This window comes from Phaenicophaeus curvirostris, chromosome 7 (genome assembly GCF_032191515.1).
Source record: "Phaenicophaeus curvirostris isolate KB17595 chromosome 7, BPBGC_Pcur_1.0, whole genome shotgun sequence".
NCBI classification, from domain to species: domain Eukaryota; kingdom Metazoa; phylum Chordata; class Aves; order Cuculiformes; family Cuculidae; genus Phaenicophaeus; species Phaenicophaeus curvirostris.
Window position 1 is genome coordinate 41422245 of NC_091398.1, and position 21004 is coordinate 41443248.

At 52.3% G+C, this 21004-nt stretch overlaps 1 protein-coding gene and 2 non-coding genes across 3 annotated transcripts; 1 reads left to right on the forward strand and 2 right to left on the reverse strand.

The window, feature by feature from the left end:
* Positions 1-935: 935 nt before the first annotated feature.
* On the reverse strand, positions 936-7666 carry NR4A2 (nuclear receptor subfamily 4 group A member 2). The gene is made up of 8 exons (XM_069861680.1): positions 7501-7666; positions 6856-6978; positions 5876-6729; positions 4565-4694; positions 4334-4497; positions 3462-3664; positions 2465-2643; positions 936-2375 (listed from the first exon to the last, which is right to left on the reverse strand). Exons 3-8 carry the CDS (start codon positions 6725-6727, stop codon positions 2119-2121), a joined length of 1785 nt encoding a protein of 594 aa, XP_069717781.1. The 5' UTR covers positions 6728-6729; positions 6856-6978; positions 7501-7666; the 3' UTR covers positions 936-2118.
* Positions 7667-19006: 11340 nt separating this feature from the next.
* Positions 19007-19078, forward strand: TRNAA-CGC (transfer RNA alanine (anticodon CGC)). The gene has a single exon. It is a non-coding gene; the product is annotated as a tRNA-Ala (tRNA).
* A 212-nt stretch (positions 19079-19290) lies between these two features.
* On the reverse strand, positions 19291-19361 carry TRNAG-GCC (transfer RNA glycine (anticodon GCC)). The gene has a single exon. It is a non-coding gene; the product is annotated as a tRNA-Gly (tRNA).
* Positions 19362-21004: the final 1643 nt, after the last annotated feature.

Genomic DNA, 21004 nt, shown 5'->3' on the forward strand with positions numbered 1-21004 from the left:
CCGATTTCGTTCCTCTCCGCGATTCCCCGTCCCCGTTCGAGCCCCGGAGCCCCCGGCGGAGCGGGGCGGGTCCCGCGTCTCCCGCACCCGCGGGGATGCGCGGATCCTCCGCCCGGGGGGCGCCGCGCGGCTGAAATCCGATTTCGGGGACCGCAGCCCCTTCTCCGACTTGTTTTCGGCTTGTTTTTTTTTTTTGTTAGTTTCGTTTGGGTTTTTTTCCCTGCCGCGAGAGGCTGAAGTTCCCCGATCCCCGAGGGGGGTTCGCTCCGTCCCGGCTCCCCCCGCGGGATGCGGGATGCGGGATGCGGGATGCGGGGCCGGGCTCGGGGCGCATCCCGGGGTGGGAGCAGCGGGGGATGCGGCTCCTCGGCTCCCCGGGAAGGGATCGGCGCTCCGGGCAGCCCCGGGAGCTTCCCAGGAGGGTTTGTCTCCGGGGAGCATCCTCCCCCCAAGAACCCAGCGCTCCGCCGCTGCGCCCCCCTCCCTAAAAAAATACAAAAAAACCAAAAACCCTTCCCGCACCCGCGGGACCAAATTCGGGACCTCTAAATAATGAATTTTCCCCAGCGGAGCCTCTCGCGGGGAGCCGGGTGGATGCGACGCGGCGAGAGCGCGGTCTGAGTGCTGCGAGGTGAAAAATCTGGGAAAGAACCAACCTTGGAGCCTCGGTTTTTTTTCCTCCTTCTTCCTCCCGCGGAGCCGGAGGGTCCAGCCGCTCGCACGGACCCTGCCCCGTCCGCCCCCGCGGCTTTAGGGCTGCGGAGCCGGGGGGTTTGTCCTTTGGGGGCAAAGGATGCGGCGGCGACGCTTCCCGCTTGGACAGAAAGAAGACGAGATTCTATTCGTTTACACGGTTTTATTGTTGTAAACATTAAAATTGTCTTTCTCAAAGAAAGAGTTTTCGGGAGGTAAAACGAAAAAAAAAAAAAAATCAGCGCTCCTAAGTGTCGCACAGCAGAGAAAAAAAAGGCAGCGACCTGTCTCCTGCACGTACAAAGGAAAATACCACAGAATATGGCAATTAAAAATATTACTCGAACGGAAAATAATATATTAATCGACAATTTGTAGACATTTTAAAAAAAAAAATTTAAAAAACGGAACAAAACAAACCCAAAAATTCAAAGTGCTCAGTAATTTCCAGGGAGTTATGTATATTATAAGCACTCTGGAAACGGTCAAAAGCTGCTGCATGCAAGGTTTGTTTAGCTTCAGACAACAAAATAATCAAGATATAAACTTCTTTTCTTTTTAATCAACATCAACGGTACATACAACACTTACAAACAAGGAATGTGGACGGTGTTACAAACACTATGTGTCCCTGCGGGGAGGGTTGCGGGGTCTGGAATACTCGTGCCCACCTATTTTACAAGTGAGAAAACGTTTGAAGCTTAGATAACTACCAGTCTTTATAAAAGCTAACAGACTACATAGTGTCTGAAATACTATTTATAGAATATAGACATTACTGAAATAGCAAGTGCCTATAACATCACCACCCTAGAGTTGTCATGCTTGCCTGGTACGGAGAGATTGATTTTCCTTTCTTTCTCTTTACTCTCCTTTTATTTTTTTTCTCTTTTAGCTTTTATTTGTAATTATTTTTAGGATTGTTTCCCGTATTTCTTCATAAATAGGCACAGAATAATTTCCAAAAAAGCCAAACCGCATCTGATAAATTTACAAGCCTTTTTCCCTTCTTTACTGACATGCCACCCACGCAACATTTAGGTTTTGTATATATTACAGCTTTCTTTTACAGCAGAAAACTTTAGTCTTTAGGAGGGTGAGACTTGTGGGTCACCTTAACGCCTTGTTTGCCACCGCGTGAGTCTGAGCCGCGCGCCCGGCGTTGCCAGATATGTTCATCTTTTTAACCAGACGTCCTTAATAATAAATTCATTTATAAGCGGATAATAAAAAGTTTATACCATGGTGTTTGTGTGGTCCATGATGTGCATCCAGGATGCCCCCAGAGCCAAGATGCCCGTTCGCGTTCCGCCCGCAGGAGGATGGGAAGCGAGCACCCAGAGGTGCCGCCGCGGGCCCAGGCGGATCCCCCTTCGGATGGGTGCAGCTTCTCTTCGGATCCAGTGGAAGTGCGTGGGAAGAGTCTTAAAAAGGTAAAGTGTCCAGGAAGAGTTTGTCGATTATTGCTGGCGGTGGCACCAAGTCTTCCAGTTTCAGGTAGAAAATGCGCTGCAGCCCCTGCGTGCAAAGCGTGCGGAGTTCGGGGAGCTTCCCCAAGAGTTTGGACAAGTAGTTGGGGCGATTCAGCCCCCCGTTATTAAAAGTCACATGGTCTTTGAGACAATTTACAATCTTGTTCTGAAGTTCTTCCACCCTCTTGGGTTCCTTAAGCCCGTGCCTCTCTGCAAAAGAGAAGGATGCGGGGCGTTAGGGGTCTGGCACGGAGGGGGAGGCCGAGAGAAAGGACCCAGCGGAAAGGAGGGACACTGACCTGTGACCATGGCCAGGGCAGCGATGCAAGAGAAGGCAGAGATATCGATGTTCATGTTTTGCAAGTTGGAGGAAAATTCAACAATGGAATCGATCCATTCCCCAAAGCCGCGGACGCACTGCAACCGGTGCAGGACCACCCCGTTGCAGAAGATAAGCTTCCCCTCCACCGGGTTTGACCTGGAAGGAACGTGACAGCCCCAAACATGAATGGAATGAGTTAGAAAGGAAGAGGAAGGAAAGAGAAAGAGAAGGAGGAAAAGAGGAAGAAATAAAGAGAGAAAGATAGAGAGAAAGGGAGAGAGAGAGAGAGAAAGAGAGAAAAAGAGAGAAATAAAGGGAGAGAAAAAGAGAACAAGAGGGAGGGAGAGAGAGAAGGAGAAGGAGAAGGAGAAGGAGAAGGAGAAGGAGAAGGAGAAGGAGAAGGAGAAGGAGAAGGAGAAGGAGAAGGAGAAGGAGAAAGAAAGAGAAAGAGGAAAAGGAGAAAAAGAGAATGAAATAGAAAGAGAAGGAGAAAAATACAGAAAGAAATAAAGACAGAAATAGAGAAAGAGAAAGAGAAAGAGAAAGAGAAAGAGAAAGAGAAAGAGAAAGAGAAAGAGAAAGAGAAAGAGAAAGAAGGAAGAAAAAGAGAAAAAGAGGGAGAGAAAAAGAGAAAAAGAGAGAGAACAAGCGAGAGGGAGAGAGAAAGAGAAAGAGGTTAAGAGAATGAGAGAAAGAAATAGAAGTAAAGAGAGAGAAAGATATAAACAGCAAAAAGAAGAAATAAAGAGAGAGAGAAAGGGTAAGACAGATGAGTAAAATAGAGAAGAGAGAGGGAAAGAGAAGAAAAAAAGAAAGGGAAAGAAAGATAAAAAGAAAAAGGAAAGAGAAGAAGATGGGGGAGAAAAGCTAAACAACTAATTACTTGAGGAGCAATAAATGAAGGATTTAAGAGGCACCTAATCACCGAGGAGTTAATAAAACGCTTAGCGGTGGCCCCCGAAGCTCGGGCTCACCTGTACGCCAGGCGCAGCACGAAGAGCTCCAGGAAGGCGGACTCGAAGAGCAGGTCCTGGTCGGTCTTGGGGAGGTCGGTGAAGCCGGGGATCTTCTCCGCCCAGCCGCGGATGATCTCCATGGAGCCGGTCAGGAGATCGTAGAACTGCTGGATGTGCTGAGTGTCGTCCCCGCTCATCTGGTAGTCGGGGCTAGCCTGGAACTGGAAATTCATTTTAAAAAGCGCTTAATGAGGTTCTCTAAAGTATATAACCCGTGAAATTGCTCACCCCGCTTCTAGTCGGGGAGCCGGGTTTTTATAACAATTAAACCTCTCTCTGACCAGTGAGGAAATTAGATGTTCCGGGGCAATTAATTCAATTAGGAGCGGCGCTCCCCGAGGGCGGCTCCTGCCGGCCCCCGCCTGTCCCCCCCGGCCCCCGGAGCCCCGGCGGGGGGGAAGGGGCTGCCGGGCCCCGGCTCTCCCCTCCGGCCGTCGGGGCAGGGAGGGAGGGACGGGGACACGGGGCGGGGGGCGCGGGGCTGCCCCCCCTCGGCTCTCCCCTCCGGCTGTTGGAGCCCCGCGGGGCAGCGCAGACGGGGGGGACGGGGACCCTCGCCTCTCCCCTCCGGCCACCTGAGCGCGGGCGGGGGGGGGACGGGGGGAACGGGGCTGCCGCCCCCTCTCCGCTCCCCTCCGGCCCCCGGAGCCCCGACGGGACGGGCGGAGGGTCGGGGCTGCCGCCCCCTCTCCGCTCCCCTCCGGCCTCGGGGCCCGGGGAGGAGGGAGGGTCGGGGCTGCCGCCGCTCGCCCCGGGCCCCCCGAGCCCCGACGGGGCGGGCAGCGCCCCCCTCCCCGGGCGGGTCCCTCCGCGAGCTCGGCGCCGCTTACCCTGGAATAGTCCAGGCTGGTCATAGCCGGGTTGGAGTCGACATGGGCTCTCACCAGCGCACCGATCAGACTCACCGGGGGCGAGGGGGGGGAGGGCTCCTGGGGGCTCTTGGGCTTGGACGGCAGGCGACCCCTCCGTCCCTTGAGGCTGTCCGTGCGCACCACTGCAAGAGAGAGCGGGGCTGAGCGGCGTGCGGGCCGGGCCGGGCCGGGCGGGGCGCGGGGACTCACCCTCCTTCACCATCCCGACCGCCAGGCACTTCTGGAACCGGCAGTACTGGCACCGGTTGCGGCGGCGCTTGTCCACCGGGCAGCTCTTGTTGGCCAGGCACACGTACTTGGCGTTCTTCTGCACCGTGCGCTGCGGGAGGGGGGTCAGCGCCGGGGAACCGCTCCCGCCGCGCACCGACCCCCCTTTTCGCATTTACTATTCCCCCCCTTTTCTTTCTTCCCTTCCATCCACCTCCCCACCCCCCGCCTTTTCGTTTTTTACCCCTTTTTTCCCCTCCACCTTCTTCCCCACCCTTCCTTCCCCTTCTTTCCCCGCTTCTTTTTCCTCTCTTTTATCCCTTTCTTCCCCCCTTCTTTTTTCCCCTCTCTTTTTCCCCTCTCTTTCCCCCTTTCTTTTTCCCTTTTCTTTTTCCCCCTTTCTTCCCCCTCTTGTTTTCCCCTCCTTCCCTTTTATCGTCTTTCTTTTTTTCACCTTTCTTTTTCTCATCTTTCGTTTCCCCTTTTATTAATGTTTATTTTTCCCCTTTCTTTTTTTTACCTTTGTTTTCCCTTTTCTTTCCCCCCCTTTCCTTTTCCCCCTTTCCTTTTTTCCCCTTTCCTTCTCCCCCTTTCCTTTTCCCCCCTTTCTGTTTTCCCATGTCTTTTTCCCCTTTCTTTTTCCCGACTTTCCTATTCCCCCCTTCTTATTCCCCACTTCCTTTTCTCCCCTTCTTTTCACCCCCTTCCTTTTCCTCCCTTCCTATTCCCCCTTCCTTTTCTCCTTTTTAATTTTCCCCCTTTCTTTTCTCCTTTTTAATTTTCCCCCTTTCTTCCTCCCCCCTTTCTGTTTTTTCCCCCCTTCTCTTTTTTTCCCTTTTGACTCTCCCCTTTACTTTTTTTTTTCCTTTCTTTCTTTTTTTTTTCCAGGGCATTTAACAGAGGGAAATTGATAGCGTTCACATCTGAGCTAACCTCGCAGCTCCTAGCCGCGTTTTATATGCCAAGAGGCGGGAAGGAGGCGCTCGGTAAATACAAATCCGTGGGCATTCATATTATTTACATTCCTTGGAGACCTCCTCTATTTAAATGATAAGATTATTCAATCAGGATGGCGAGATAAAGCGATCACTTAATTTCACCCGGGGGGATTCCGTTCCGCTCGGTTAGCTCAGACCGGGCTCTGGTCCCAACCCGCCTCCATCCGCGGGGAGACGGGGCGGGGGGATGGATAAACGGGGCCCCCAGCCCCGACGGGGCCCCCGGGGCTCCCCCCGGCTCTGTGTCCCGACCCGTCTCGGTCCGAGGGGGGACGCGCGGGCCCCCGGGGCTCACCTTGAAGAAGCCCTTGCAGCCCTCGCAGGTGCGGACGCCGTAGTGCTGGCAGGCGGCGTTGTCCCCGCAGACGGCGCAGAGCCCCTCGCTGGACGGGGACCCGCGGGCGGGCGGGGACGGCGCCGGCCCGTCCATGAGCGGCGGGTGCGGCAGCGGCAGCCCCGGGAAGGGCAGCGGCGGCTTGCGGAGCGCGCCGGGCACGGCGAAGGGCTGCGCGTCCCCGGCCAGAGGCGGCCCCGCCGCCTCGGGCCCCGCGTGGAGCGGCCCCTCGAAGCGCATCTGGCAGCTGGGGGCCGGCGTCCCCGGCGGGGACTGCTTGAAGGAGAAGAGCGAGAGGCGCGACACGGGCGCCTTGCGCGGCTCGATCATGTGCGTGGTGGCCACGTAGTTGGGGTGGAAGTTGTGCAGGGAGCCGGCGTCGTCCCAGACCGGGCCGTGCTGCACCGGGAAGGCGGGCGCCGAGGGCGTCGGGGGCGACGAGGGCTTGTAGTAGACGGAGCCCGAGTGGGGCAGCATCTCCTCGGGCTGCGGGGGCAGGTGCTGCTGGTAGCCGTGCATCTGCACCTCCTCCACCTTGATGGACGCCTGGTGCTGCTGTCCGGACAGCGGCATCTGGTACAGGCACGGCGGCTTCACGTCGTAGCTCGTGCTGTAGTTGTCCATAAAGGTGCTGAAGCTGGGGAGGGAGGTGGTGGCGGTGATCTCGGTGTTGGTGAGGTCCATGCTAAACTTGACGAACTCGGGCGTTAGGAAGTCGGAGCTGTACTCCCCCGACGAGTGGTAGCTGTAGCTCTGCGAGGCCGGGCTGGCTCCTTGAGGCGAGGACCCATACTGAGCCTGAACACAGGGCATGGCTGGAAACGAGACACGGTCAGACGGGCGCCCCCCGCGCCCCGCTCCGCCGGGGGCACCGGGACTCGGGGCAGGGGGCGGCGGGGACCGCGGTCCCGGGGCCGCGGGGGGACGCGAGGGGCACGAACCTTCGGGCGGGTGCGAGGCGCGCTCGGGGGAGCCGAAGGCGGACAGCGTCGGGGCGCGGCGGGGAGCGGAGATCCCGCGGCTTCAGCAGGCGGAGAGGGGCTCCAGCCTGCCCGCAGCGCTGCCTGCAACACACGCGCACGCGGAGCCTCCTCAGGGAGGGCGCAAAACGCGGCCCCCGCCCGCGCAGGAGCCCCCCCCGGAGCCCCCCGGGACCCGCCTCGGCTGGGAAAGTTGTCGGGGCGGCTCCGGGACAGCCCGAGCGGGGAGAAGCCGGGTGGGACGCGAGGGATGCTCCCGCGGGGTCAGAGCGCTGCGCCCTCCCTGCATCCCCGCATCCCGCGGGATCGGCGGGGACAGCCCGGGCACGGGGACCCGCATCCCCTCGTCCGGCGCGGGGGGCGAGCGGCTACGGGGACCCGGGGACCCGCATCGCCCCCCGCGGGGGCGAGCATCCTCGGGGACCCGGGGCGAGCATCCTCGGGGACCCGCATCCCCGCGGGTGACAGGCGCGCCCCGTCCCACCCCGGGCTGGAGAGGCAGCGGCCACCCCGGTGCGTGGGTCCTCTCCTCCCTCCTGCCCAATTCCTCGCGCGTGGGAAGGAGGAGGAGGAGGAGGAGGAAGGCTGAGACGCGCGGGGACTCACCGGAGAGCGCAGCACCCTGCATGCATCCAAGTGCCGGGCGGCGGGGGACACGTCGGGGGGCTGCGGCAAAATAAAACGCGTGTGTGGGGGGGGAAAGAGCGTGCGGCAGCGTCGCTCCGGAGTGCTGCCTTCCTCGCAATGTGCCTTTGTTTATGTGGGCTCCCTATTCCACAGCCAACGTGCACCCCGAGCCCGTGCGCGTCACCGCGCGTCACCGCCGCCCGCCCAATCAGCCCCGACGGGGCGGGCAGGGGGCGGCTTCTCTCCCTCCCCCCCTCTCCCCATCCTCTCCCTTTTGGTAAATTTCCGACAGTGACGACACACTCCTTCAAGGTGGGCACCCCCTCCTTTTTCCAACCATCCCCGTTTCTTTTCCAAACTCACCCTTTTCCATGCCCCCCCCTCCCCCTTTTCCCTTTTATTTTTAAGCGCTGGGGAGGGGATGGAGGAGGAGGAGGAGGGGAGGTGGGGTCTCATCTGCATATTGAGCGCCACCCGCCCTCCGAAAGTGAGAGTTGAGGCGTGGTCCTGCGTGTCTCCCACTCCCCCCCCTTGCTGGCGTCATCATTGACGCAACCACCGGGCTCTCCAAAAATAGAGCGAACCCCGACGGGAGCTCCTGGGGCACCGGGCAGCTCCCGGGACCTCGGGGACGCGGAACCCGCGTCCCCGAGGTCCCGGGAGCTCCCCGGTGCCCGCTTTTATTTCTGGGGAGAAAACCCTTTATTTTGGGAAATATCCCTTAAAGAGCCGTGCATCCGCTCCACCTTTCATTCATTGCATCCCTTCTCCGCATCCGAGGGGCAGCGTGGGATAGGGGATGCGGAGCAGCGTGATGGGAGGGCGGCCAAACCTGCTGCGCTTCGTAAAAACCCACTGGGGATGTTAATTTTTGAAGGTCCATCCGGCACCAGCGAGGTTGTAGAAGCAGGGAATGTTTTGGGTTGGAAGGGAACCCAAAGCCCATCCAGTTCCAGCCCCTGGTGTGGGCAGGGACACCTCCCGCTGGATCAGGGGCTCCAAGCCCCATCCAAGCTGGCCTGGAACACTTCCAGACACCACTTCTCTGGGCAACCTGGGCCAAGGCCTCAGCACAGGTTGGGAAGAGACGGAGACACTTGCCTTCCTCCCTGGTGGGCTCCGAAAAGCGGCTCTGGACATGATCCCAGATCTTCCCGTGGGACCCGTGGCTGCATCCTGCCAAAAAAAAAGGCAAAAGTCACCCAACTGTGCATCCTTTCCAGACGTGGTTCCAGCCTTTTCCAGACGCAGTTCCATCCTTTTCCAGACGCCATTCCATCCTTTCCCACATCAAGTCCAGCACCTCCTCTCGCAGGGGCTTTTCTGAACATTCAATTGACAGGAGCGGCCAGGAGGTGGGAAAGGCTGGTTTGTGTAGAACAACAGAGTAAAAGCCAGTGGGGTGCAGCCTTAACCTAAAAAGTCAACATTTCAACACAAAATCCTTGCCTTACATAAATACCTTATCAAGAACTTTAATACGAACAGTTTATGTGAAGCTGCGATCACTCCTTCCTGGTGGTTTCTCTCACTGCCAGGCAGTCATTGTATCACTTTGAAAATGCTTTTGCCTTTCAGGTGACTCTGTGAAAACCCAAACAACCCAAGAGAAAGCGTTCCCCATCGCCTGGCTTGCTCGCACCCAGAAAGGTCTCTTCCACTTTGTGCCATGACCCGTCCGAGGAGATGACCAAAGACATCAGGTGAGGTCTAAGATGCCTCTGAGCCGCAAGGACTCTTTAAAACAACTTTTTCCCATGTCGATGTGCTGCTGCCGTTTCCTCTCATTGCTGCTCACCTAAAGGAAGCTGGAGGTGCTCGCTGGCCACTCCCTGAGTCCCCCCCACCATGGAGCTGCCATGGAATGAGCAGCATCGGGCACATCGCAATCATTAACCAGGCTATAGCTTGAACATCACAGAAGGAACTTACTGCCAAGGCCCTTATAGGGATAAGAAACACACCTAATTACCATATCCTTAGAATAGATGTAATATAAATTTCATTACTCACTTAAAAGTTCTAAAGTTAACAGCATAAACTTGAAGTTGAGTAATTAAGTAATCCTTATATAGACACTTATTAAAGTATTTATACATATTATCTTAAATCTACATCTATCATTTTGCCAATTAAAATTAGGACTTTAATTGCAATTAAGTAATTTAATTGCCAATTGAACAGCAAAATTGCTAAGTGACTAATTTTAATGCCTATTTTAATTACCAATCATGACTGGGGAGGGAGCTAATCAAGCAGTATCAGAGTAATGATGTGAAAAAAAGTGGAGAACAAACATTCTAGACTCCATGCTTTTTAAAAAAGACCTCTAAATTAAATAAATGCAAACACAATTTTATACATGTGGTGAAATGCTGTATTTTGGCATCTAAATACAGGAGGAGAAGAACACATTTAATTAAAAAGAACTAAGTGCTAACGATGAAGTGCCCCTTAGCCTTCGTTTGTGCTGGAGCCTCCCCGAAAGGTGACCCCAAGACTGGGCAGAGGTGGGAGTTGTAGAGGTCACCAACTTGACTAGGTTTGTTCCCTTAGGAACAATCCAAACTAAAAAGAAAGTGGCAAATTTAAGACTGATGATCCTAAAGGCTCCAGACACATAGAAGCCGGGTGGCACTGATGAGCCTGAGCCCCACCCCGGACAGCAAGGGGCTCTCCAAAACCGTGTTGGTGGCCACCACAGCAGCCACGGGGAGCAGGAGGCCGGTGCACAACAGGGGCCTTCAGCACCCACAGCCCTTGTTGTCGCTGTTCCTTCTCATCCCAGGGCCCATTTCTTCTCCCTCACTCAAGGCAAAGTGCAGGCAAACACACAGGGGCACATGGACACACGCAGCCCCGGAGCAGCGCAGCCAGAGAGCACCTTTACGTGTTCCTGTGAGAACCGACAGCTTTCCACGCAGCGAGCAGGTAGCTGCAGCAGAAGTGGAGTCTTGATGTGAAGCTGGAGCCCCAACATGCAGCTGGAACCCCAATGTGAAGCTGGAGCCCCAACATGCAGCTGGAACCCCAAAGTGAAGCTGGAGCCCCAACATGCAGCTGGAGCCACTGGAGTGCAGGGAGGCTCATGGCCAGACCCGACCGACTGGAGCAGCTCACCACCACTCCATCATCCACCTTACATTTTCCTAAAACCTCCAAAGGAGCTCCATTCTCCCTTCTTTTCTGCTCTCAGTCTTCTCCTGAAGCTCAGTCGCGCTGGCTGCATCAGACAATACAAGGTATTTATTGCGCTAATGTTTATTTCAGCTTATACTCATTGACATGTGATTATTTGTGGAAGATTATAAAGCTGGATTTTGCCTTTATCATTCCTGGCAAATAAGCACACCGGGTTGGAGGTCGGTGTCTGCCTGCTTTGGCAGCCATCAAGGCCCCAGGATGCAAAGATGTTTGCAGCGTTTGAAGCCTGGCTCATTTGGGCCACATCCTCCACCCGACAGAGACGAGATCCATTCACCACCCGCCTGTCACGCAGGTCAAGGAACAGAGTTCACATGGAGCCATTCATCCTCCTGCTCTCAGACACTGCATTTTTCCCAGGGTATGCAAGGTCTGACACACGAAAAAAAAACAACCTGAGAGGACCCTGCAGCTCAGGAACCAAGAGTGGGAGGGGAGAGACAGAGAGGTGGGTGCAGAATGTGTTCTGACCTGTCGCAGGGAGACAAGGATCAGCTCGATCACTTCACTTGGTGCAAGTGGACATGGGTTCAAACGGAGCTGTTTCCTTACCCTTGGTGGGAAATGCCGGTGTGCGAAAGTGAACAGCGAGTTCCTAAGCCCTGGCAGAGGCTGCCCAGGGCAGGGGTGGAGTCTCCATCCCTGAAGGGGGTCAAAAACATGTGGCCATAGCCCTTCAGGACATGGTTTAGCAGGCGCGGTGGGGCTGGGCTGATGGTTGGACTGGATGACTTAGAGGTCTTTTCCATCCTTAATGATTCTATGATTCCTTTAACATCAAGTTTCTTGTGAAGCTGAAGATGGAAGTTTTTTAGTTACGGAGGCTGATGGTGAGGAGATCCCAAACATCCGTCAATGCCCAAAGGAATGCGGTTTTGGTCGGTAGAAGATGTGAGAGCCAAACCGACGGAGATTCTCACCAGCCTTTTGGAAAATAACCTGTGGAATTGCTTTGGATATTGGCAGCACCATGTGCAGCCATGGGTCAGCTCAGAAGTGAACGGTTTTGAAGGTGATGGCAGTTGATTTTCTTAGTTTGTTAAACAGAAAGAGTGACAGCACAGTCACAGGTTTTTGCTGTCACTCCCATATCTGTGACTGATATCCTTTGAGGTGAAAGGCTAAACGGACCATATGGCACGTGTTGCATCCCATATGCTCTCTGCCCATCCATGCTTAAGCTGCCAGTAGCAACATCTGCCCAAACCCGCGATCCAGCTGTGCAGGAGCTGCTGCTGGAACCGTGCGCTGCTCCAAACCCAAACCCAAATCCAGCTGCCCGCCGCAGCCTCCCTGATGCATTCCCCACCACGGGAGTGTGTAGAGGGGCCTGGGGCTGTGTAGCTTGGAGGAGGCCGAGGGGAAACCTCATCGCTCTCCACAGCTCCTCAAGTGAGGCTGTTGTGCGGTGGGGGCTGGTCTCTTATCCTAAGGAACAAGTAATAGGATGAGAGGAAATGACCTTAAGTTGCACAAGGGGAGGGTTAGATTAGATATTAGGAAAAATTTCCTCACCCAAATAGTGGTCAAGCCCTGGCAGAGGCTGCCCAGGGCAGTTGTGGAGTCTCCATCCCTGGGGGGATTTCAAAGCTGTGTGGACGTGGTGCTCAGGGACAGGGTTCAGTGGTGGAGTTGGCAGCGCTGGGTTCAGGGTTGGACTTGGTGGTCTTAAAGGTCTTTTCCAACTTGAATGATTCTGTGATGCTGTGACTCTATGAGAAGCTCTGATGGTCTCTGCAGCGTAGTTACTACTTTTAGGATTCTCAAACCTTTTAGGAAAGCACTACCAAGTTAAAAATCCCATCTACGTCTGTGTTGCAGTGTGTGAGCGGGGGTGTGTGTGAGCATAGCAATGTGTGGGTTATGTAAGAAAACTTTGCAAGGTGCTTAAAATAGTCTGTTTTCTGGGATGGGTTCCATCCAGAGGATGCTCAGCTGACATCAAACCACGACGCACCACATCGTCACAGGGGCGAGGAGCTGCGCCCCAGCTCCCGGACAGGCCTGGACGCTGGCACTCGTCTGCTCCGCTGGGATCTGGGTGCTCTGCAGCCTCCTGCCACCTCTGAAGTGTGTGCCAGGGGAGGATCCGGCACGCCAGCCACTCGCTGCTCCCAAAGTGGCGCTGGGCATCCCGTAGGAATCAGGAGAAAGCAAAGAGGAGCAAAGGGGAGCGAGGCTGGCTAAAGCTGGGAACCTGTTGGAGAAGCCACTGGAGATGCTGTGGAGGGTCAGTGCTGGCATCATGAAGAAACACAAGCCTTTTTTCCAGGGAATGCTTTAAAAGTTGGAGATCCAGAAAGATCAGCAGTCAATTGTGGAGACATCTTTGGGAGGGTGCGAACATGATGTAGATGAACGTGCAGACACGTGGTGTTCTGTGCACCTTGTTGGGCCTGGAGATGTTCCCCAGCGACAACCACTGTCCAAAACTGTGCTGGGAGGAACGGCTTTTCATCTCTCAGTGGTTTACCAAGGTGAGCAGCAGAGCATTGACTCCTCTTGCCCTCCCTGAAGCTTTCAGCAAGGCTCTGCTGGAATTCAATGCATGAACATGCATCCAGTGGAACACAAAGTATATCCTTATTGTATCCCATCAACGGAATAAATTATGGAGAAACAGGCAAGTAATAATGCACAGTAAATAACAGAGCTATCTTTGCAACATTTGGAGCTCAGTAAGCCATAAACACTGATGAGAGAGAGAAGTATTAAATAAAACCACCCAAACTGTAGCTCAGCCTGCACAAGGAAAGGAGGGGAAAATGGGTTTATTTGGTTTTAATTAAATGGGATCTGATTCTTCAGTATTAAAAAAAACCCTAGATTAAAACTAAGGTAAACATTGAATCCCAATAATAGTCCCAGTAAATAAAAATATATCGGGTTTTGGATGATAGAGCTTTAATAATAAGAGGTATCATAAGGAGAGAAATCAAAGCTGGATGCTATATTGTTCAATACAAAAGCCAACAGAATTAGGCCTTATTGATGGGTTAAGCAAGAAGAAATACATTAGTTTCCAGATCACAACATTCCAGTACCAGTTATCATTGGAAAACCACGTCAATTTTTCTATCAGTCAAATTCCTATTAAATTAGCCGGTGGTTCTCAGCCAGCAAATCTACAGAACCAGCCCCTATTGACATATTGATAATGAGATGTAAACGTATCGGTTTCTGTTTCACAGCTGTTTGGCACCCACCAGCGCTCGCTCAGAGCCATCTCGCCCCAACTTATTTCCAAAAGTTTTACATTTTCCTTTTGTTTGAAGACAATAGTTAAGTTTTTGATGCCACCGTAAGCTGAAGAAGATGAAGAACAGAGAAGCAAGAGATTCCTCTGGAGAAAACAAAGTGCTGGAAGCTGGAATGCTCCCTAGGAACGGGCCCTAGGAGTTCTGCTGGATTTCGGACGATGGGCAGGAGCCTTCCCTTCTTGTTGTGTGACTTCAGACAATCGGAAAACATCTTACTTTGTATCTGTGGTGACATTGTGGTTCCAATGGGTTAACGAGCACAGCACGTGGCACTCAGCACTGCAAGGGGGTGTGTTTCAAGTGGGGGATATAAAGATAGTTCCAAAGATTTCCCAGGAACAGCAAAGAACATTTCTTCAAGAAAGAGCTCATAAAAATCTCTTTACAAACATGATACCGAGCAAGCAAACTGAAAAAATATGTTTCCTCTGTGCTATGGGTCTGCGGGCTGGGGCCAGAGCGAGACCTGCAAACTGGAAGGTTCAGAGGATAATAATAATAATAATAATAATAATAATAATAATAATAATAATAATAGTGTCTGTTCACAGATTTGAGGAACATCTTGCAAAGTGTTTTAATCAGGCTTTCTCTAAACAAATATCAAGTTTCGGTGCATGCTGTGCCCTGCTGAGGTCGGAAAGCTGCTGGCTGCGAGGAGGGCAGGAGCATCCCTGGCCACCCTCGCCTTCTGGGTGGCCCGGGGGACCCGGGTGACCCTCTGCCTGTCAGAGCTTTACCAAAACTCTCTGGTTTGCCTCAAACCACAAAATGTTAATTCCCATCTCTAATGGAGTTGCAGACCAGTCGGGGCTCCTTTTATGAAGACTCCTGCCTGCTTCCTGAGGGCTGAATCCAGCCAAGGAGACCGGTGCAATATCGTGTAATAGATTTCCCAGTTGAATAATTTCTGCAGGGCTATAGTTCATTTATCCGGTGGCAGCCCTAACGGTTCTCACCCAGTTCAGTATTTTAATCCTGCTTTCTGCCTTTTTACCTCTTTTTTTTAACTCTAACTTCCAGAATTCTTTACTAAAGGCTGATCCGTAACCTGTGTTTTTGGGATGCTCTTGTTGATGTTCTTACTGGGAACAACAAAACCCAGCTGAAACCCTTGGGCTCTGCAGGACACCTCGTACAACGGGAACTAAGCACAGAATTCCTTACTTTATTCCTCCATTTCTCCACCATGAACAAGAGGGTTAAGTCAACAAAAATCAAAGATGCAGCAATACAGGAGAAAAAGCAATTTGTGTTTGGAGGACTGAAGATGGTAACTGTGTTCAAACTCCATCTCATGCATGTGCACGACCTCCTCGTGGTTGTTCTGAGCAAAATATTCCCAAGTAGTGGCAATGGGTAAAGCTATGGTAAATGGAACATCAGGCATTTGTTTAGTTGCTTCACTTTGCAATCACAACTCTGTCCACATTCTTCTTCTCATGAAGTTATTATTTAAAATGGTTTAGTAAGTGGCATAAATGAGTAGTTACTGTATGGTTTTCTTGCTCTCCAGCAGGGATAAGTTCCAAAGGAGGACAGGAACTCTAAATAAAATATAAATAACATAAGAGATTGGTGAATATCCCACACTGACTCATACGGATGCTTCCAACAAATGGACAATGTGATTATATGACAGAAGAAAATCAACTTTATACCTGGCTGCTGCCACTGCCAGGGGCTCTGCACTCGGTCGAACCTTGTAAACAGCCGTCATGCAGAGGTTGTGGTGTGGAAAGCAGAAGGAAGATAGCACACGCGGGAGCAGAGACCTCACACAGGCCAGGCAGGCGAGCATCGCGTGGTACGGGCTGCACAGGGCTGAGCTGGGTCAGTGAGACGGACACTCCCCGTCTGTTTGCTTTACACCGCTACGCTTCGCTTCTGTGTGTTAGTGACGGAGGGTGTGGATTTTAAGAAGGAATTCTGAGTGCAAACATTTAATCCTGGGAACAAGTGCAGTGATGGGAACCCCGGGAATGCCCTTCTGTCTCTTCAATGTCACTGTGATAGCGCTGACGCAGGCTGGGTGGCTTTGAACTTCTTCCAGGCTGGACTACAGGAAACACAGAGTAAATTTAAGCACTGTTCAATGAGAATCGGTGAGAAATGCAAAAGCTGGAGCAGACTGAAGGAAAAACCCATCCCCAGGGGCAAGGAAGGCCTCCCTTGAACCTTTACGGCTTGCGAGGTACCAGGAATGAGTTAATCCCACCAAGGAACAAGGAGTAGATGCCAGATGACAGAGTGACATTGTTTTTCCCTGATGTCAGCACTGAAACCCAAACACAAAGAGGTGAATGTAGTCCTCTGAGAAAGCTGAATGTCCAGCTTGTGTCTGGCGTCCAGCAGCATTAAAAACTGCTCTGCACAAGATGACAAAGTGTTTCCTGGCAGCAGGGGCTGCCTCCAGACATCTGGACAAGACCAGGGCTGTGGGTGGAAGCTGAAGGACCGGGAGATGTGCTTGGGTGCTGGGAGCTTTGTTGCTGCAACGCGGCTCCATTTCTGCTTCCCGAGGCTCTAAGGACATGCAGTCCTGGTGGGCTTGGCCTTCCCACCAAATAGATTGATAGCGGATTGGCTCTTGATCAGGGAGTGAAAGGAGAGGATGAGGGAATGGTTTTAAGCTGAAAGAGGGAAGGTTGAGATGAGATCTTAAGGAGAAATGTTTTGCTGTGAGGGTGGGGAGGCCCCGGCCGAGGTTGCCCAGAGAAATTGTGGATGTTCCATCCCTGGAGGGGTTCAAGGCCAGGTTGGATGGGGCTTGGAGCCCCTGATCCAGTGGGAGGTGTCCCTGCCCATGGCAGGGGGTGGGACTGGATGGGCTTTGAGGTCCCTTCCAACCCAAACCATTCCATGATTCTATGACAGCATTATAATGGGTCATTTTGTCTTGCTTTACAGCTTGGTGCAAAACATTTTATTTTCTCCTGTAGCATCCACTTGCTGAGTCCTGCCTGAATCATTCCGTTTATCCTGTGTTTGGGAGGTGGTGATCTGGAGGATATTTAGATCCAGCTGCAACAGAAGTGTTGTTTTGCTTTAACAGAAACAGCACATAAGCTCTTGTGTTGGTTCCAGAGGGACAGTAATTAAATCCTTTCTGATGAGCTTTGGATCTGTTGCTGCTCTTCTCAGCAGCCTGAATGTGTTCTGCCTGGATCCACCTCCCAGACAGGAGCTTTCACGATGGGACTGACTTTCCATCGAGGCTGAGAAATCCATAAAGACATCAGAATATCTGTATTATTAATTTTCTGCCGTTCTGAAGCCTACAGAAAGATTAACAGAAGGAGGGAGAAGGTTTCTAATTGCCCTATGTTTTCATTGCCGTTGTGGCTATGAACCTGCTCTGGGTTTAAAGATGTGCTCGAGAAGATGTTGTTTTAGGCAGCTCCTTAGGCTCTCCCCCTCTCCTTGAGTGTGCGCTGCGGGCTTCCAGGGAGCTGGCTGGGGATTCCTAGGTGGGTTTGATACCAAACATGCCAGCAAATCAACCTTTTTGAGACTCATTTTAGAGTTTTAGAAACCAAACATCCTTTGTTAGGCTGTAAGATCTTCCCTCAGCCTTCTCTTCTCCAGGCTGAGCAACCCCAGCTCTCTCAGCCTGTCCTCGTACGGGAGGTTCTCCAGCCCTCACATCATCCTTGTAGCCTCCTCTGGACCCATCCCAACAGCTCCATCTCCTTCTAGAATTATAGAATTATAGAATCATTTAGGTTGGAAAAGACCTTTAAGATCATCAAGTCCAACTGTAAACCTAACACTGCCAACTCCACCACTAAACCATGTCCGTAAGCACCATATTTACATGTCTTTTAAACACCTCCAAGGGAAAGCACATGGCATATTGCAGGGAAAGACAAGAATCTGACCAAATCACCTGGCCTCTCCATGAAATGAGAGGGTCGTTAGGACTAAGGAGGATGTAACAAAAAAAAAAAAAAGGCAGGGGGGGAGGAAACACGCAAAGACACAGAAGGATGTGAGAACTCTTGAATCCCAGAGCTGCTTCAGGCCTCGTTCTCTGAGATGCCAGGTAGCTGGCAAAGACAGCATTCAAGTGAGACTGGTATTATTCTGCATTCAGAGTTTTGTATTCCTAAATTATAAGCATCCTGGGACTATGAGATTACAGAGCTATAAATTGCCACCATAGAACCCCTGGAAATCACTCTCTTCTATCGTTTTAACAGCCACACAAGGGATTGAAATATCCAGCTGGAGGGACTTACCACAACCAGCTACTGTGGCACACAGGAACCTTTCATCCGATGTAACAGATGAACAACTTGACCCATCAAATCACCTGGATTATCTATACTTATATATTCACACTAAGATCAAGATGGATATCTTGATAGGAATGGTTGGACTCGATTATTGATAGGAATGGTTGGACTCGATGATCCGGTGGGTCTCTTCCAACCTGGTTATTCTATGATTCTATGATTCTATGATGGAAACACTATTCTCCCTCATTTCATGATCTCTGGAAGCTAGTAGGCAGGTCACCAAAAAGAAATGTACCTCATCAAAATCAGGGGTCTTCTATCACCAAACTCTGAAGGATTCCAGAACTGGACACCATCTCTAGATTAAATCAAAAATATTTGACTTTTTGTAGTAGTAACCACTTTTTGTGTCAGGGAAAGGCTGCAAAGAGGCGAGTTCAGAGAAGCGCACCAGTGTTCAGCCGAACACGAGGCATAACGGTGCCTGGAACCCCCGAGCTCTCAGGGGGGCGTTCTGCGTGACTTTCAAAACCACAGTTGCTTATATGAAACTTTACTTTAGCTTCAATCCAAACATTCCACTGTTTGTAGCAGTTAAGCGCGTCTTGCGCCGGGTGTGGGGCTGAGGGTGGGACCCCAGGCGGCGGGGACCGCCCAGGGCGGCGGGGAGGGAGGGGGGAATGGCGGGACTGGCGGGAAGAGAAAGGAGCGCGAAGCAGCGGGGGCGGCTCCCGCCTGCGCACCCTCTGATAGCGCCGGGCTGGGGCGGGTTTTCCAGCAGGGGATGTAGCTCAGTGGTAGAGCGCGCGCTTCGCATGTGTGAGGTCCCGGGTTCAATCCCCGGCATCTCCAAATGCTTATTTTGGGCTCTTTTTTTTGGCTCCGTGGGCCCGCAGGGACACGCGGCCCCCTCACTTTCCGCCCCCAACACTTTCCGCCCCCAACACTTTCCGCCTCCCCTCGCGGCGCTGCCTTTTCCCGCTCGGGGAGAAAAAAAAAAAAACCAACAAAACGGGAGCTGCGAGTGCAGCGACGCCGGTTTTGCTGCCGGCAAAAAGCGAAGCTGCATTGGCCGGGAATCGAACCCGGGCCTCCCGCGTGGCAGGCGAGAATTCTACCACTGAACCACCAATGCGCGTTACGGCTCTCTCTCCCCCTCCCCGTTCCCCGAACGCTGCGCAGAGCACGGAACGTTCCCCTTTTCTCCTTTTATTCCAATTCCCCGTCCACAACCAGTAGTTTCCAACTGTTATTTCCACACTAAAGTAAGTTTTTTAGGAAGGTTTGCAGTGTCTGTGTGCGTTTTTCCTCTAAATGATAGAAAATAGAAAATCACATCATACACACATCCTTTTTATTCAAGGGTAAAAGCTTTCTGACCCAGCTAAAGAAAGGGTTTTTTTCTCTTTCCTTTCGTCACCCAGAGCAGGGGTGGCTGCCCCAGCCCTGGAGGGGTTCAGGCCAGGTTGGATGGGGCTTGGAGCCCCTGATCCACTGGGAGGTGGGACTGGATGGATTTGAGGTCCCTTCCAACCCAACCCATTCCATGATTCTATGTTTCTTCCCTGTACTGGAATGACTTTGCCACCAGTTAGGGGCTGACATGCTCACAGGCTCTGCTAATGCAGGAATCATCACGGTACCGTGTCCAAATTCACCGTCTCCCTGCTTTGTCAGCAGATGAAGTGCTACAGATCCTGACGTTCCCGAGCAACGTAACCTCGTGCGGTGATGAGACACTGACAGAAAGCCATTGCCAGCACTGTGACGTAACGAGGTAATGTTTTGATATAAATTATGAACGCTCTTGACACTCAGTTTGCCTTGGACACACTCCCAAGACCAGCCACACGTGCACCAAAGAGTTCAAGGAAAAGCAGCATCGAGTGTTTTGCGTCAAGAGAACATTAGGGCGTGTGCCCGAGAAGAATAGCAGGGCCTGAGAACACACCCAGGCAGGACGAACATCCACCGCCACCCATCTCTTCCGCGGCGGTGAGCTGCAGTTTTCCTCTCCAGCAAACCATAACTTGACTCTATAGAGAACGTTCTCATTCCCCGTGTGATCATAAAGCAGCATCAAAATGTAAGCTTCCCCGCAGAGCCCCCTCTTCCCAGCCCTGCAGCTATGGCCTGACTCTTCCCAACTGCACAGTCACATCATTCAGAGGCTGAATTACTTCTGCACGTGTAGAGCAGAACCTGAGCAGAACTCGCCTTCTCCGTCTCAGAAATTTGCACGATTTGGTCACCAGCAAGTCAGGTACCAAGCAACAGCATTTCCTAGTCACCACAGCCCCGAGGAACGATGCCATCACAGTTCCCTTTCCCCTACACTTAATTGCAGCTTCTTAATCTCCAGTGGGAGAAAGTAACACATGAAATACTTGGAGAAATAACCATAATTTAAGCTGTCGCTTACAATTGCGCCAGTCAGCCTTGAGAAACTGTTTTCCCCGGCAAGCACAGAGATCCCAAAGGAGTCAGGCAAAAATATTCCTATTGAGAAGACTCTGATTTGATATTTCAATATATCCAAAAGGGAGCCATGCTGAGGTAAATAGCAACACTGACCAACTTGTTTCTCCCCCTTCTGTTATCCCCTCTCCTTTGTTCATTCCTGGGAGTCCAGCTGGATGACATCTCACATCTAACTAACACCTATCGAACACTTAATATTACCAGGGCAGTCTAGCCAAACATTCTTATTGGCCCCAAAACAACAAAGGATGACTGGGGGCCTTCCAAAACAGCTTCGAAAAGCCCCTTCAGTAGAGA

Bases quoted from the DNA above. Each gene is read 5' to 3' on its own strand.
- NR4A2 (XM_069861680.1), bottom strand. From the start codon at position 6,727: ATGCCCTGTGTTCAGGCTCAGTATGGGTCCTCGCCTCAAGGAGCCAGC. The intron at 3,665-4,333 runs GTAAGCGGCGCC...ATGAATTTCCAG, and splicing joins CCAGCCTGGACTATTCCAGG to TTCCAGGCTAGCCCCGACTA. The intron at 2,644-3,461 runs GTGAGCCCGAGC...CGTTCCTTCCAG, and splicing joins GTGCTGCGCCTGGCGTACAG to GTCAAACCCGGTGGAGGGGA.